This window comes from Rhopilema esculentum, chromosome 21 (genome assembly GCF_057945365.1).
Source record: "Rhopilema esculentum isolate cy_ngs chromosome 21, ASM5794536v1, whole genome shotgun sequence".
NCBI lineage: Eukaryota > Metazoa > Cnidaria > Scyphozoa > Rhizostomeae > Rhizostomatidae > Rhopilema > Rhopilema esculentum.
This window is the reverse complement of record NC_142835.1, coordinates 5,624,133-5,638,719: the sequence shown is the minus strand read 5'-3', so window position 1 is coordinate 5,638,719 and position 14,587 is coordinate 5,624,133. Positions and strand designations below refer to the sequence as shown.

The 14,587-nt window shown below is 34.5% G+C and overlaps 1 protein-coding gene across 3 annotated transcripts in view; it reads left to right on the top strand.

Annotated features, from left to right (window-relative positions):
• Nucleotides 1–979: 979 nt before the first annotated feature.
• Nucleotides 980–14,587, top strand: part of LOC148957622 (mediator of RNA polymerase II transcription subunit 12-like protein) — a 39,523-nt gene continuing 25,915 nt past the window's right edge. For 2 of the 3 annotated variants that reach the window (XM_089114930.1, XM_089114929.1), the window contains exons 1-18: nt 980–1,113; nt 1,928–1,990; nt 2,610–2,654; nt 3,363–3,470; nt 4,926–5,009; nt 5,790–5,876; nt 6,312–6,384; nt 7,168–7,334; nt 7,725–7,835; nt 8,400–8,611; nt 9,005–9,269; nt 9,718–9,817; nt 10,798–10,922; nt 11,072–11,206; nt 11,782–11,893; nt 12,629–12,840; nt 13,297–13,384; nt 13,870–14,284. In XM_089114930.1, the coding sequence (XP_088971056.1) occupies nt 1,024–1,113; nt 1,928–1,990; nt 2,610–2,654; nt 3,363–3,470; nt 4,926–5,009; nt 5,790–5,876; nt 6,312–6,384; nt 7,168–7,334; nt 7,725–7,835; nt 8,400–8,611; nt 9,005–9,269; nt 9,718–9,817; nt 10,798–10,922; nt 11,072–11,206; nt 11,782–11,893; nt 12,629–12,840; nt 13,297–13,384; nt 13,870–14,284 (2,492 nt within the window). In that variant the 5' untranslated portion in view covers nt 980–1,023. The remainder of the gene's footprint in view (nt 1,114–1,927; nt 1,991–2,609; nt 2,655–3,362; nt 3,471–4,925; nt 5,010–5,789; nt 5,877–6,311; nt 6,385–7,167; nt 7,335–7,724; nt 7,836–8,399; nt 8,612–9,004; nt 9,270–9,717; nt 9,818–10,797; nt 10,923–11,071; nt 11,207–11,781; nt 11,894–12,628; nt 12,841–13,296; nt 13,385–13,869; nt 14,285–14,587) is intronic. The other variant, XM_089114931.1, reaches the window with a different exon arrangement.

The window sequence follows — 14,587 nt, the reverse complement described above, 5'->3', positions numbered from 1 at the left end:
GTCTCCATGAAATTACTAAAATTTTCCTAAATGAATAAGATTGATGATGATTAATGCCAGCTGCTTATTTAGACGGTCTTTGTGGTTGTTATGTAATCAGAACTAGCGGAAACTAATTTCAACATAGCAAAATGATAAAACAATAGAACAAGTTCTTTATAAGGTATCAAAGAATTGGAAACAAACTGGGTATCAGCAAATCAAATAGAGGATCCTAAAGAGCTCGCTATTATTAAGCACAGCTCACACACAAGCATTAAGAGGATAACAGAAAACTTATTTGAAATTCGACTATGCTGCACCAGAAGAAACACAATGAACCGCTTTGAACAGACTTGTTTCATTTTTTAAAATAAGCCAAGACACACCATTTGTGGCAACAGATTTCAATACAAAAATACGTTGACACTTGATTTAAACGTTTGTGTATACAGCAGTGGAGTTTCAAAGCCTATGAAGCCTTATAATTGAGTTATGCAGCTGAAACAACATTCTCATTTACAATTATTCAATAAGGACTGAACCTTAAAGGGGAATATGTTAATATTTTCAATGATTCCTCTAGAGCTAATAAGATTCCATCTTATCTTCATCTGCTTTCGTGGAGACTCACATTATCTTTGCTTATTGCGAGAATTTAGTCCCTAACCCCCTGCCAAATTGGAACAGTCACGTATGTGACAGTTGAAAAATCAATATTTTCAAGCTAAAGTTTGATGTCAAAAGAATGTTGATATCAGCAATATAACCGATACAAATCTTTTCATTTCAAGTACCTATCAAGGCTCTTACTGAACACACGCTTTATATAGGCATTCCTTGCTGCATTCCTACGTTTACTGAAGAATAATGATTCTGTTTCTAAATGGCTCGTTTGCTTCTTGTTTAAGGAATGTTTAACAGCTTGCAACCCCTTCTTTCCGAAGCCAATCTCTGCTCGAAGCCTTCAACCTTCTAGAAGTAGACCCCAGTGGGAGGCCGGCCAATATCATAGCGAGGCTGATCGAGATCAACAAGAAAGACATGGCTGCTGTGGATGTCCTGATGCGTCCGTTAAAACGCGTCAAACTTGGGCCTCCTGATTGCTACCCACAAGATCCAAAACAGCCAGAGGTAATTGATTAAATATTCAAGTGAAAGGATAATGTCGTATGTTTGTTTCACTCGCGATAAGAGGATAAGAACGGAGACCAAATGTCACCGGTTTTTGGAGATTGAATTTTTATCAACCTTTATAATATTTGGATATGAGGAAAATTAAAAAGGCATAGTCATTCTGCCGTTTTAGAGAGCGAAGATAGTATATTTCCCTACTTAAGCCCCCGGGTGCTATTTACACCCAGCATAACAAGCATGTTTTAACATACAGAATGCAGTATATTTACTAGATAAAGCCAATATATAAATATATATATATCATAGATTGAAGAAAGTAAAACTACATGGTTTATCTCTTCTTCAATCTATGATATATCACGCTCTACGTGCTAACGTATTGAGCACTGTACTACGGAAGTATCAAAAGACAAATTTCTAAATATATATATAGGTATATAATTTTCTTTGCAACAATTTCATTTAATTCTCCAACATATACAAAACAGTAATGAAAAACTTGACCACTATAATTTGAATTGTTGACTTACACAGAGAAGTCTGTTACCTTCTGGTGAAATCTCATCAATGCATAAGAAAAAATATAGATATGATGATTATTATTCGTTGTTGGCATCAGAAGCTACTAAAAGGCATTCAAATATACGAACAAATAAGCTACTAACATAGAATAAATCTACCTGCTTTTCAGTAATCTACCTGCTTTAGTAAGCCTCACAATTTTCTGTTAATGAAGCTTTAGTCATGCTAAATTTTTGTCAGATAAAGATCAAAGCTGTTTTCTCATCTGACATTTTTTCAATTTGTTCAGGACGATCTTTCTGAGACAAAGCTGAGGAGGGGATTTTCAAACAATCCTGTTGTAACAAATGAGGTTCGTTTTTCTGAAAGTTTAATAAAAATTTTCCATCATTTAATCTGTTCAAGATCAAATACTATAAGTTCTGTCATTTGGGGTTTTCAATATCTAGAAATTTAACCACATCTAAAGAAGAAAAAAAACAATACTGAAAGTTTTTGACAGGGAATGTTTAAGAATACTGTGAGTACTTAGCATTTTAACTACAAAGCCGTAAGAACAGTGACTAGGCAGTTGAAGTGTTTTTAAAAAAGGTTTTGAACAACATTTTGCGACCTTCAGGCAATAAGGCCTATATGACCCTTATGATGTACATTAAGTTTATAAATGAAGCTCTTTTATATAAGGTATTTAATCTTTCTTAGAGCGCATTAAAGATCCTCATAATGTAGTATCATAATGTAGTAAAGATCCCCATTCTTTTTAATTTAGTATTACCTTACACCAAAGTCCCTTATGACATGATCTTACAGTTTTGTAAACATTTAGCGCCAAATGTTGAAACAATGGTCCCTTCAAACCTCACAAATTAATTTTGTTACTGTTTGTTTTTTCCTTGTGCATATTTTCAAGCATTTTTCATTCATTTGTGCAAATATGAACTGATTGATTTTGAACTTTTTCTTTACCTTAGCATGGCTCTGCAAAGGAGCTGTTTGCTCAGTTGCCATTATCAAAGGTGAAAATATGTTTTTCTTGTTTGCTGTTAATTCTCCTTTTCATTGGTTAAGTAGCGTTATTTTACATGTTTGCTATTTTGAAATCCACTCTACATACAAAACTCAAGTTAAGAAAACAAAAAAATCTACAAATTATTTAAATTGAAAGTTATTTTTATAGAGATGCTCTATTTCCCAAATCAGCAAGATTTTGCATAGCAGAATTTCTGAAAGGAGTAGCCCTCTCATTAATCAAGAGGCACCTCCTTCTGTCAATAAATATGATTATAAAAAAACCATCCAGTCACTGAAATAAAAGGTTGCATTAAATCTATTGTGGTTAAATGTTATAAAGATGATCAAGTTTTGTATTTGATTTCAAAACAGATTTGTTTTTTTATAGAATTCATAGAGCTTGTTATGTCCACAGGAATGTAGTTCCAACACTCAGCTCTATAAAAACATATTGGTCTGGACAATATTAACAATTTTGTTTTCCAGATTAAAAATATATTATATCCTTCTTGGTTCGCTAAATATAATATTGATTTGTTAAATATTATTATGTTATCGAACACATGCTATAGGTTCAAGAAATCATGAAATTATACTGGATGTATCTTGAATTCATTCCTTCTCTCACATTTTTTCACTACATACCTGTTAAAAATTTTTATTCCAAGGTAATTGAACTGTTGTAGAGAATTGTTTGACTTTTATTTTATTAGTTTGCTGCACAGTACAACAGAGTCCTTCTACAGAAGCAAAAAATAAACACATTTCATGATGTGTCAAAAAAGAAAGTGCAAATCAACACAAAGGATAACTTTTGGATGGTAAAATGAACATTTTTATAAGTATACTACTTATTTTTTATGTGTATCAAAGTCTTTATCTATCTTATCAAACACTCAAATATTGAATATTAGTATGGTCTCTGATGTTATCTGCAAAGGGAAAGTATCAGGCTTCTACGAGAATAAAAAACATGCGGGCTAAAAAAGACCCCAGCTGGTTTGGCTGCGTGGGCTATAAAGCCCTGGCAGAATTTGTTGTTTATCTATTTATATTTGAGTATATACAAGCCAAAAAATAAATTATAACCATGATTTATGTTAAGAAGACAGTTTTGTGTGTATTTCTACTCATAAAAATGACAAAAGAGATCTCTAGTTTTTTTACAAAATGGCAACATTTTTCATAGAAACACATATATTGAGTAGTATCCAACAAAACTTACCTTCATTCAAAAAGATAAAGAGCATGACAATGTTATTTAAAGGGTATTGGAAGATTAAGCTGTTTCGCATTAAAAATTCAAGAAAGAATAACTGAAATACACTTCTTTTCTTTACCAAATGGAGGTCAAATTTGAGTATTCCAGTTTCTTAGCGGTATAGGAAATTCCAATACTTGTTCTTTCTTAAGAATTTCTTAATTTGAAAACAGCACGGGAAAGTGAAACAAAATCATGATAAAGATTGGCGGATACTATAAACATAGACCTCAAAGCATAAAGGGAAGCAGAAATGCGATAGAAAGTAACGAGAGAGTTCAGAAATGGTGAATGATTGGTTCTATGTTTTTGACAATTGGCAACCGCTTATCTCTCACCTAGTTGAAGAGTCAAAGAGCAAAAACGAATTTTTTTGAAGTTTTTTACTTTTTTCCGATTGCCTAGTTCTCGTTTCTAATAGCATGTTTCTTATAAAAAATTGAGTGTTGTCTCTTATAGCGTGTTTCTTTTAAAAATGGGTGTATTCGTAATACAAGTTTGGTACTTGACAGTGTCGTGTAACAATTCTCATTTTTGCTATTTTACATTATCTCTGGTTCATTTCCTTGTCTATTGCTAGTTTAAACAGATAATACTATAGTTTGTTAACATTTTACGTCAAAAGAAATGGAAATTACCTTTCTATAAAGATATTTTTAAAAATCATATATCTCTTTGACACGATATAATTTATGAATACCATGAATTAAAGCGGTAAGTAGTTAAAACATTGAAGAGTGAGACAAAGCGGATTCAGTGAGAGTGCTTTTATAAGCAACTGCGTGGTTGGAAATAAGCCCTAGCAAAACTTTTTCGCGTGGGGTTTGCACGGGTATGGGCTATAGCCTGCGTCTCCAGGAAAGGCCTGGGAAGTATTTGCTAAACAAAACAGAGTATATCTTTTGCAGAAGTACGTTATTGATTCTTGCCAAATGTGCCATCATTCACAATTGCTAATGGCTATTTTGTAGAATTGTTATGTGTAGATTTGTCACACAGCATTATGTTTTCAAAGGTCACAAATCGATCCCGCAGCCAAGTCTCCCAGTGGTTTCAAGATCTTGCTAGTAGCAAAGGATTAACAAACTTAGGGAAAAAGGTAAATTATTTTAGATTTAAACTAATTTTTTTTAGCACTTAATCATTTTGTAGCTTTATTACTTTCAATACCTCAAGTACCATATATATTTGATCATAAGCTGTGGCATGTTTACTGCAGTTTATGATTAAGGGCCACTTATAAGTAAAGGCTGTTCAAATTGTTCTATTCAAGATGCTCAACCATCAAAACACCTTCAACGAGTCTTTTATGTCTGTGGCATAATACTAGATGATCCTGCCAAACTTTACTGCTACCTTCAAACTGAGAGTAATAATGCAGATAAAGAGAAAGAAAAGCTTTTACATGAAATTGAATATCCTATGCTAGATAAAATTGTTAGCAGGTGTTGAGGTTTAAGTCAAAATCAAGTTTTTGTAATTTTTTGTGTGTATCATTTCACACCAAGTATTATATCATTACAGACCAAGAATTTCTGAATGGTTTTGCAGGTGCAGCTTATAATCAAATGCAGCTTAAATTTTCTATGAACCCTACTTGCTGCAACTTATAATAGAGGTTGTAAACTTTGGTATGCTCTACCCCTTTCCTGCTTACCAGACACTCATTACCTGTCTTTATTCAAATATAAAATCAGTGAACTTGATCTTACCTCTCTCTCCTAATAATAATCCGCTCCCTCTTTTCCCTTGTTGGGGCATTACTATAAGCACTCTGGCCTTTTCCCTAAAAAAGTAGACTAAAAAGTTCCAAGAGCAAAACTCCAGACCAAGAACCAAAATATTTTTTTGTAATTAAGGGATCATGCTTCTATTTAAGGTTCCAATTTTCAACAAAAAGGAAGAAATATTTGCCAATTTGGCAGATTACAGTGTTCCGATGATAAGGGCAGCTTGGTTTTTAAAGGTATTGTAATTATTTTGAAACTCACTACAATAAAATATTTTTTAGAACTTGATCTTATGTACAAAGAACTTTGTTGTCAATGTTCTTCATATAGTTTTGCAATCAGTTAGCCATGCAGACAACTTGAAAATTTAAAACAGGTATTGACCCAGGGAAGTTTTAGTAATCCTTAGAATTGGTTTTTCTGGTTTTGTATGATCTGCTATTCTTAATGTAGCTCTGAAAAGTACAAAATCTAGCAACCATTTCATTTCTTGAGAAGCTAGACTTCACTTATGTTTTATCTTGAATGCATTTATTTTATCTTTGTTCACTTTCAACACTGATTAGTATGTAAGCTATTTTTGTGAACATCTACATTGAGCATTTTGTGAAAATCTTTGGTAAATATTTATGTACTGGATGGCTCTTTCTATATTGAAATTTGTATCTTAGGTGACTGCAGCATATCATAATACCATATCAGAAGGGAAAGTGAAAAAAAGAATTAATTTGGATTCATCCCAAGGTATGCATGATATTAAAATTGTGTTGGTGAATTCTTTACCTTTACTCTTTAAACTTATCAGGCATTCTTCTAAGCTGCAAGTGCGTCTGAACTGATTGCCTCATTCAAGAATATTTTTTTGCAATAAAAATTGATCTAAATTGTTGCTTTCGTGAAAACATGTAGCATTTAGAACAGGTTTTCAAATAGGGGAACCCAGCAAAAAGCAATTTTAGAACCAAAAACTTTTGTCAATTTTCCAATAGCTTGTGGGATAAAAACACTCACATATTTTTGTGATTTTCTACCCAAGTACCTAAAAAAGTATCCTGCTGCTCTTCCTTGCAAATTCTTTTTGGTAAATTGCAACTTAAATTATATCCTGACAAGTTATTGTGAATGTAAAAGATTAGATGGCTAATGCATTCTCTTTTGCAATTGAACTCAATTTCTCAGAACTGAAAGTGACTGTCTCAGCCTAGTTTCAATTCAGAAAGACAACAACTTTCAAAAATTTAAAATTAGTGGTTTTTCCTGAAAACAATAGGGTTATATTTGTTCAATACATAACTTGATGCCTGGGAAGAGATACCTTACACTTACTACACCTAGTACCTCAAAAGTTTCAACTCCGGTATCAGCATCTAAGCATTAAATTTTCAACTTGCAGAAATGTGAGGTACGTTTTCCTTGATAAGTTTCATTACAACCAACCGAATCCTTGCGATTCATAGGTTTATTTTAAAAGGCATCCTTTATGATAAATATTCTTTATTAGTACTTATTTTTGTGAACTTGTTGCAGAGTGGACTAATTCAATAACGAAGTTTTTGAAGGAGCAACTCGGAAAAGTTTTAGAGTTTTACAATCAGCCATACTCAAACATGTCGATGCAAAGGCCTCCACCAGAAACAGAATCAGCAATCAAGCAATGGGAGTATGGGATTCGCCTTTCAGGGTGGCTATTGGAGGTGGTCTAGAATGTTTTGATGCCTGTTAAGCTTATCATGATGTTTCTAAAACCTTCTATTATTGCAATGGCATTGTTTATCTTGCTCCGACAGCTGATATCTGAGATTCCATACCATTTTTGTGCTTCTTTATTTGTCTAGTCTGTTCACATTGTTGAAAGCATGTCTTGATATAGGATCGTTGTCGAAAAAGTTAAATCCCATATATGTAAAACACAGGGTTGTTTTGATGATAGCAATATTGATTTGAGTTACTTAGGGCGCAAGTCACAAATCTTTTACTTCTTGTTGTAAATTTACTAATTTTTTGTTAGTTCCTACGTTTCTTGTATGGCTTTTTATTGCTGCAGTTCTTAACTTTGTATTACACAATCTCTGCTCTTATTTCAGAATAATCTTCTTGAAAAGCAAACATTTGTGGGGTGGGTAGTCGATTCTGTAGAGAAATTGCGCAATAATGACGATGCGTTGCTGAAGCACATTCTTCCGCTTATTCTGAAGGTAAAGTCTCCTTTGCTTTTGTTTCATCACGACCAGCATCGATTTCTGTTCTACAGTCAACTGTCCTTTTTATGATTTTACACAGCAACAGACCAACCTTTATTCTGATATTTGGAATAGGTTATATTTTTCAGTTGAATGTGATTCCTCTCTGTTTTATGGTAAGATCAAACCAATTGTACCTTATATAGCCATAACTTTACTGGTAGTTAATTTCAAAAGCATTGAGTAATGGCAAATAGGCGTCATCTGTATGGACTTATTTTCTTTCGATGTGTTCACTTTAGTTTCACGTGATGTCGGCAGCAGTTTTTTACAGCAGCTGTTTCCAGAACCAGTACGAGGCAACTTCATGCTAGCAATCTCAGCTCTGCCATAATACTGCAGCAGAATAAACGTGTCTTTGGGTATACCGTATTCTTTCATCGGGACTCAATCCTTGAGAGTAATATTATTTTCTCTTTTGTAGTGATTTCCAATTGGAAACTTAACCCTAAAACGACTAGTTACTTTTGCTTTAGGCAAAGAAGCTACACATAAAGCTAAACTGCTTTTCTTTTGCAGCATCTGGACCTGATCACGCAGACGCAGGTATTGTCGAGAAATTTAGCAAGCAGCTGTATTAAAAAGCTTCTTGCATTGAACTCGAGTGCAGAACAGATGCAAAGCCAAAAAGAGCAAAACCAGCCCGGTACCCCTGTGGACCAAAATTCACAATCTGCTTGTGGTCCTGGATCTGTTAATACTGTAGACAGCCTTCCTATTCGAAGTGAGAGGTGAGGTGAATGTTTGGTTTCAAATAAATGACAGCAAAACAATTTGCAACTGAAGGATGAGTCGATTTCTTGCGTATTTAATGAAAACATGGATCCAGGAACTAAAGTTAGAGTTTCTGTTTTAAAGTCTCAGTCGAAAATCTTAATCTGAAAGCCATTTTGATATAAAATTGTTCATTTCTTTAATTTAGTTTAAAGAAATTATTATGCAGATTTGAAGTCGAGATTTGAAACAAGTCTTGCCTTAATAAATGTCATTTGCTTGGTTATAATGTGCTTTACGTGACACGATTATTTACTTGCGTTTGGATTGTTAAATTTTTCTCATTTTCAGTAAAAAAGTTTTGACAAAGTGTGAAATTCATTAGAATGTTTTCCTCCTCTGTTCTGTAGCCCTGTGTTTCCAGCGTTGGCAGAGTTCAAAACCTGTGAGCAGCACCGCTCGCTTGTGATGATGTTGTGTGGTATCCTTCAGGCCATCACCTTGAAATGTCCCACAGCACTGGTGTGGCGAAGCATGAAGATCAGCAGCCTCCCTCAGGTGTCTGACGCCAAAGCAGCCATTTTTAAAGGGTCTCCTCTTGATCTGCTTCCCTGTGCTCCAAGTAGTCTTTACTCATATTTTGTTTCAGAATCTGCACAGGACGAAGATTGCCAGGTAACATGGTCTTCCATAGTCTCCATCGTATTTTTAAGCTGTATTTTCCTGATGACTTTTGCCTCAAAATATTAAGAAGCTAATTGATATATCACTTGTCAAGTAGTCCATTAAATGTATTATTTGGCGTTACAGAAATTTAAAAATAGATTCTAAAAAAGCAAACATTGTCTATCATTCTTAAGATGTTCGTCTGACACTCTTCAGTTTAAACGTAAGAATATCAATCGAAAAAATTTAGCTAGGGAAGATATACATTGGTAGTATATTTTGACGCAAATTTGAACAAATTCGTTGCATTATATCAAATTTATCTTTTTTGGTCGCTTCGAAGAAAATTTTTTAAAACTACTACCAATATTTTTAATGAGCTAGTCTTTGCCTGTCCTCCCGATTTTCCAAATGATTGCTTATTTAAGTTCATATTTGTATCAATGTTTTTCTTTAGACTTTGCTAGAGCTGCAGGATGTTGAATCTGAAATCCAAAAGAGAGGCCAAGCTGTGGAACGTAGATGGCTTTCTCCTGCACATCAAGAAACCAGATTCGGTTTGTTTTGCCAATACAAGAAATCTTTACTGAAATGTGAACATTTAGCTAAAATACTTTTAAAGGAGCTCTGTATTGTCCTGACAAGATTGACGATTAAAGTTAACCGACAGATTCTAAACTGGTTTCAGACATCTATCAATCAACATTTGGCCAATCAATGCGCGTGATATCACTCACATACCTATTGATTGGCTAATATTGATCAACAGATGGCCTAAGGCACTTTGGTATCTGTCGATTGCCTTTAAGATTTTTGATGAGTGATTGGGATAAATGATTTTGAAAAAACGTTTTGATAGTGAACCAAACAATTTGCAAGCTATTTAAAACATATCTAGATTTTGCCCTTTTATGTCTGGAAAACGTCAATACTTTTTGTAAATGTACGTAATGTAATTTCGGATCGTTTAAGTTATATCTTATGCAAAAATGAAATAAGTATAGTTTTGATAATATTGATGACAGGGTAGCATACAGAAGAAACCCGAGGTGCTGCCTATAGCACGGATCCTTACAATTTGTTCAAAGTAATTTTTGATATTCAAACGAGAGACCAAACCAATTTCAGGTTATCCAGCCGATGATAACAGCTCATTGTTTTACCAATTAAACTACAGCCAGATTCCTTTTCATAAAACGATCTGATAATGAGTCTGAAACAGATCTTTATTGGTTGGGACGTCTAAAGGACATCGAATTTGGACCTCCTAAGGAATTGGAGGGGGCTTAAAGATACATTGTTATTGGTGGGGGATTAAAAATACACTGTTATTGGAGGGGGCTTAAAGATACACTGTTAAGGATGTCTGAAGTCACTGATATGATTTCTCCAGTAAAGGATGCTTGATGATATTTTTATTTCCCCTCCCTAGTCGAAATTATTGCCTTTGAAAATGTTTTTTCCTATGGTCGTATCAGCAAATTTTTGGTTAGCTTGTTTGTGGTTATGAGACTGATATTAAAGCCCTTGTTTTCAGTAAGTGGCAAGCTTATATTATTGGAAACTCTCGACAAGACGAATTTCAATCTTAGTGGCAGTCAATGCTGTGTGGATGTTCTCTATCAAAAATTTTTTGAAAAGGATCCTCACGAAATGACCGAGGTTTGTTAGTTGATACAAATATTATCAAATTGCTTATAACTTTGAATATCGCTATTTGTTTTCTCGCTGATAACCATTCAACGTAGATTCTCTAACTGATAAACGTTCCTTGTTATTGCCTTTTAATCAAATTTCGCCTTTTTTTGTAGAATGTTGTAATGGATGACAAATCTGTGTTAAGTCTCCTGTTGCACTGGGCTGTTAGCAAGAAAAGACATGGACAACACCGCTCAATTGTTGTTGCTAAAATTTTTCTAAAACGGCAGACGGAGATTTTTAATGAGGTCAGTATTCTTGGTTAAGGGATGGCAAAATGAAGGCTGTTATATATAGCTGAAGATTGTTAGAAAAAAGTTTGTAAAGTTGGCTACGACGCTTTTTGTGAAGCAGCTGATCAGAAATTTTTGTCTTTGTTGATACATAATTATGGGGCCTTTATTTTTCAGTGATCTTAATCTATTAGCTTTATCATACTTTCAATAAATGAGCTGTCGGATATTTGCTAGTGTTCTTGTGATCATAAGTATATAACAAAGAGGTTGACTTCTGAAGTAGAAAATGACATGAGTTGGTGATAGTGTTTTAGACTTTATCCCCATTTCTTAGCGTACTTTACTGGAGTTCCTGTCTTGCAATTCTGTTTGTAAATTTGTAAGTCCGTAATTACGCTCTTCATTTAATGATATTCTTTTTACTGATCACATGTTATCTTGCAATATCACGTCATTTAAAGCAGATATCCGCATACATAGTATAATATTGTTGCTTTGGTCACACATGAACGTAATTCTACTTCTGGGAGCTGTCGAGAATTACCAATCAAAGAGACTAAGTGAAATATTTTTCCTAAAATTTGAAGGCTGAGAGACGAAAAACTGAGAACCCGGATGATGACTCTCTAACAGAATTAGGAGCATATCCTTTCCAAAATCTGTTGATTGACTACCTGGACCATGAAGCACCAATGCCAAGTAAGTAAAGAAGTTTTTTAGCTCTGCTCACTCTCGTACAGATAGAAATTGTTTACCCTTACAGGAAACAAGTAGCCTTTATTGGTATGGGCAGGTGCAACGCCATCATAGTTGTTAGATTCGAGACTACTACAAATTGAAATTTTTGCTCAAGAGTACAGTTGATGAACTATCGCTTCTAGTGTGAACCTTAAAGTCGAAACCTAGAACCATCCTGTTCTACACAAACAGGCGTATGAAGATTACATAAATACATAAATAGGCTTGTCAAGACTCCGTTTACTCGTACGTTAGATCCTGACTGCTTGTTTAACTGTCAAGTAAGGAGAGTTGTCAAAAGGGATAAGCTTTTATCAATCAGAAACAAAGAATTTTCAATTGAGCAATCATTGAGGTTACAACGTAATAAAATAGCGAAACATCTAGTTAGTAGACTAATTTTTCGAAAGCTTTCATCATCTTGATCGTGGGGCTGTTTGGAATGTTTGTTAGAATGATTAAAACCAGGAAATGAGTTTGCACCCCTTGTTTCTCAGCATTTCATAGACTATTCAGCGGTTTTTTGTATACTTCAATTTCTTGATATGCTTGATGCCTAAAGACAGCTGTCCCAAATGATGATAAAGCTTCTGGCATAGTTTCAGCAATCAGCCACAATGATGGCAGTACCGAAATGATAGGTACAATGATCCAACGATAAGTCCATTTAAGTTAACTACCGTTTTCTTCTTGCAGAAAATCAGAAAAATGCTTTGCAAGACGAGTCATTTGAACAGCTCGTTTTGCTGTTCGGAGAGTTAATTCGCCACGAATGCTTTTCACACGATGCGTACTTGTGCAACTTGATTAAACGTGGAAATATCGACTACACATCAACCTCAAGGAGTGCCAGAAGAGGAACGAATCATAAGGAGCCAGATTTACAACACTTTGGTAGCAGCGATGCTGTGAGTTTTATTCTGGTCTCATCTTGCCTATGTATGAAGCATATCATCATTGGATTTTGCAACGGCATGCCAAACACCAGTTGTATAGTTTTAATTGTTACCTGTTGGTCATAAGCAAAGACTTGCCACTCTGGCATAAACTCAGTTTATTTTCTGACAAACCACCTTGTCATCTCTGAATTATGGTCCAAAGATGGCATTAGCTTTAGCTCAGGGGCTATGTTAGTCATAAGCTTTGTTAGTCATAAAACTTTTTTATTTTTCTAATGAATGATACTGATGGTCAAAAAAGCGGTCATCACGCAATTGCATCAAGCTTCTAAGCCCCTCTTCCCACAAATCTTTCCAAAAAAATTACCTAAAGGTTGGACGAAATCAACAAAACCCTCTTGGTAACTGATAACCTCGTTTCTAACAGATAACGTACTGCAATCTAATCAAACTCTTCTTTTTCAGCTTTGCGTTGACCCAGGACTGATAAACTCGAGTTCCCATCTAGATCATTTTATTGATAGAGACAAACATTTAATTCGGGACCGATACGGTTAGTTTATTTATTTTGTCAAAAGATGTTATTGAGGCTCTCGTTCTATTTTGTACACACATTTACAATGGATTGAATACTGCCTTACCTAGATCTAACTCAAAAGGCTTACGGTACTATTTATCACTGTATTTACATGACATTCATGACATTCATGTGATTTTCGGTTGATTATTTCTGCAATCAATATCATATTCATTATAATTCTACATGCATTTGTATGGATAATGAAACACTAGCTAAGGATTTATCTTTTTTCTATTAAATATTTAATTCTTTGCTTCCTAACCGTATTCATTCTCTTCCTTTTCTTCTATCCACCTCTTTGTTCCCTCGATTTTCTTGTTCTTCATTTCCATTCATTTTAGTTTATTCCTTTGCCTTCCTCTTCTGCTTGGAAATCTTCATCCAGTTTGACACCTTTTTGCATATTTCTTTTATTTTCAACTTCATCTTCCTGGTTTTCTTACCTGTTATAAATACAGACTACAAAGCGACGGATTCGATCTTGCTCGTAGAATCCCCACCCGACTTCAGTCCGCCATCCTCAGAGAACACTGATCATGGTTTTCAAAGCATGGAAAGGCTGGAAGATGACGAAGCTGCTGTCCAAAGGAGACAGGCGGCTGCACATATGCTTTACGTCACTCATTTCCCTATTCCTAATATTGATTTTGATGACAATCACGAAAGTAACCAACGCATCATATTTCTGTACGGAGTCGGCAATGCAAGGAAGAAAGCAACTCAAAAATTGAAGGCTGTAGAAACACTTATGTATGAAGTAATGCGAGAGGTTGAGGAGTTAAGGATACTCATCAACGAATATGACTCTCACTTGAGTAAAAGTGAGTTGAAAAGGAAGAAGGCTCATAACGATAAGAAAGCAAAATTGTTCAAGTGAGTTGATCGTTTTTTATATTGACAAAATCACCTCATCGTGCTGTCATGTAAACAACAAGATTTGATAATGTGTGCAGTTTTCGATTACATTTGGCTATAGGATGCTTTGGATGACACAATCACATAGATCTGGTGGTCTATTTATTTATAAATCTCTTGACAAGGGCAAAACCTGGGATAAAGGGGTAAACACTGCGAATATAGCTAAATAACATAAGACAAATAAGTCAGTTCAAAAAGCATTTGACTTAACATTTCCATCTTTTGTTTTATTCACTGAATTTACTAGAATTTTCTGCA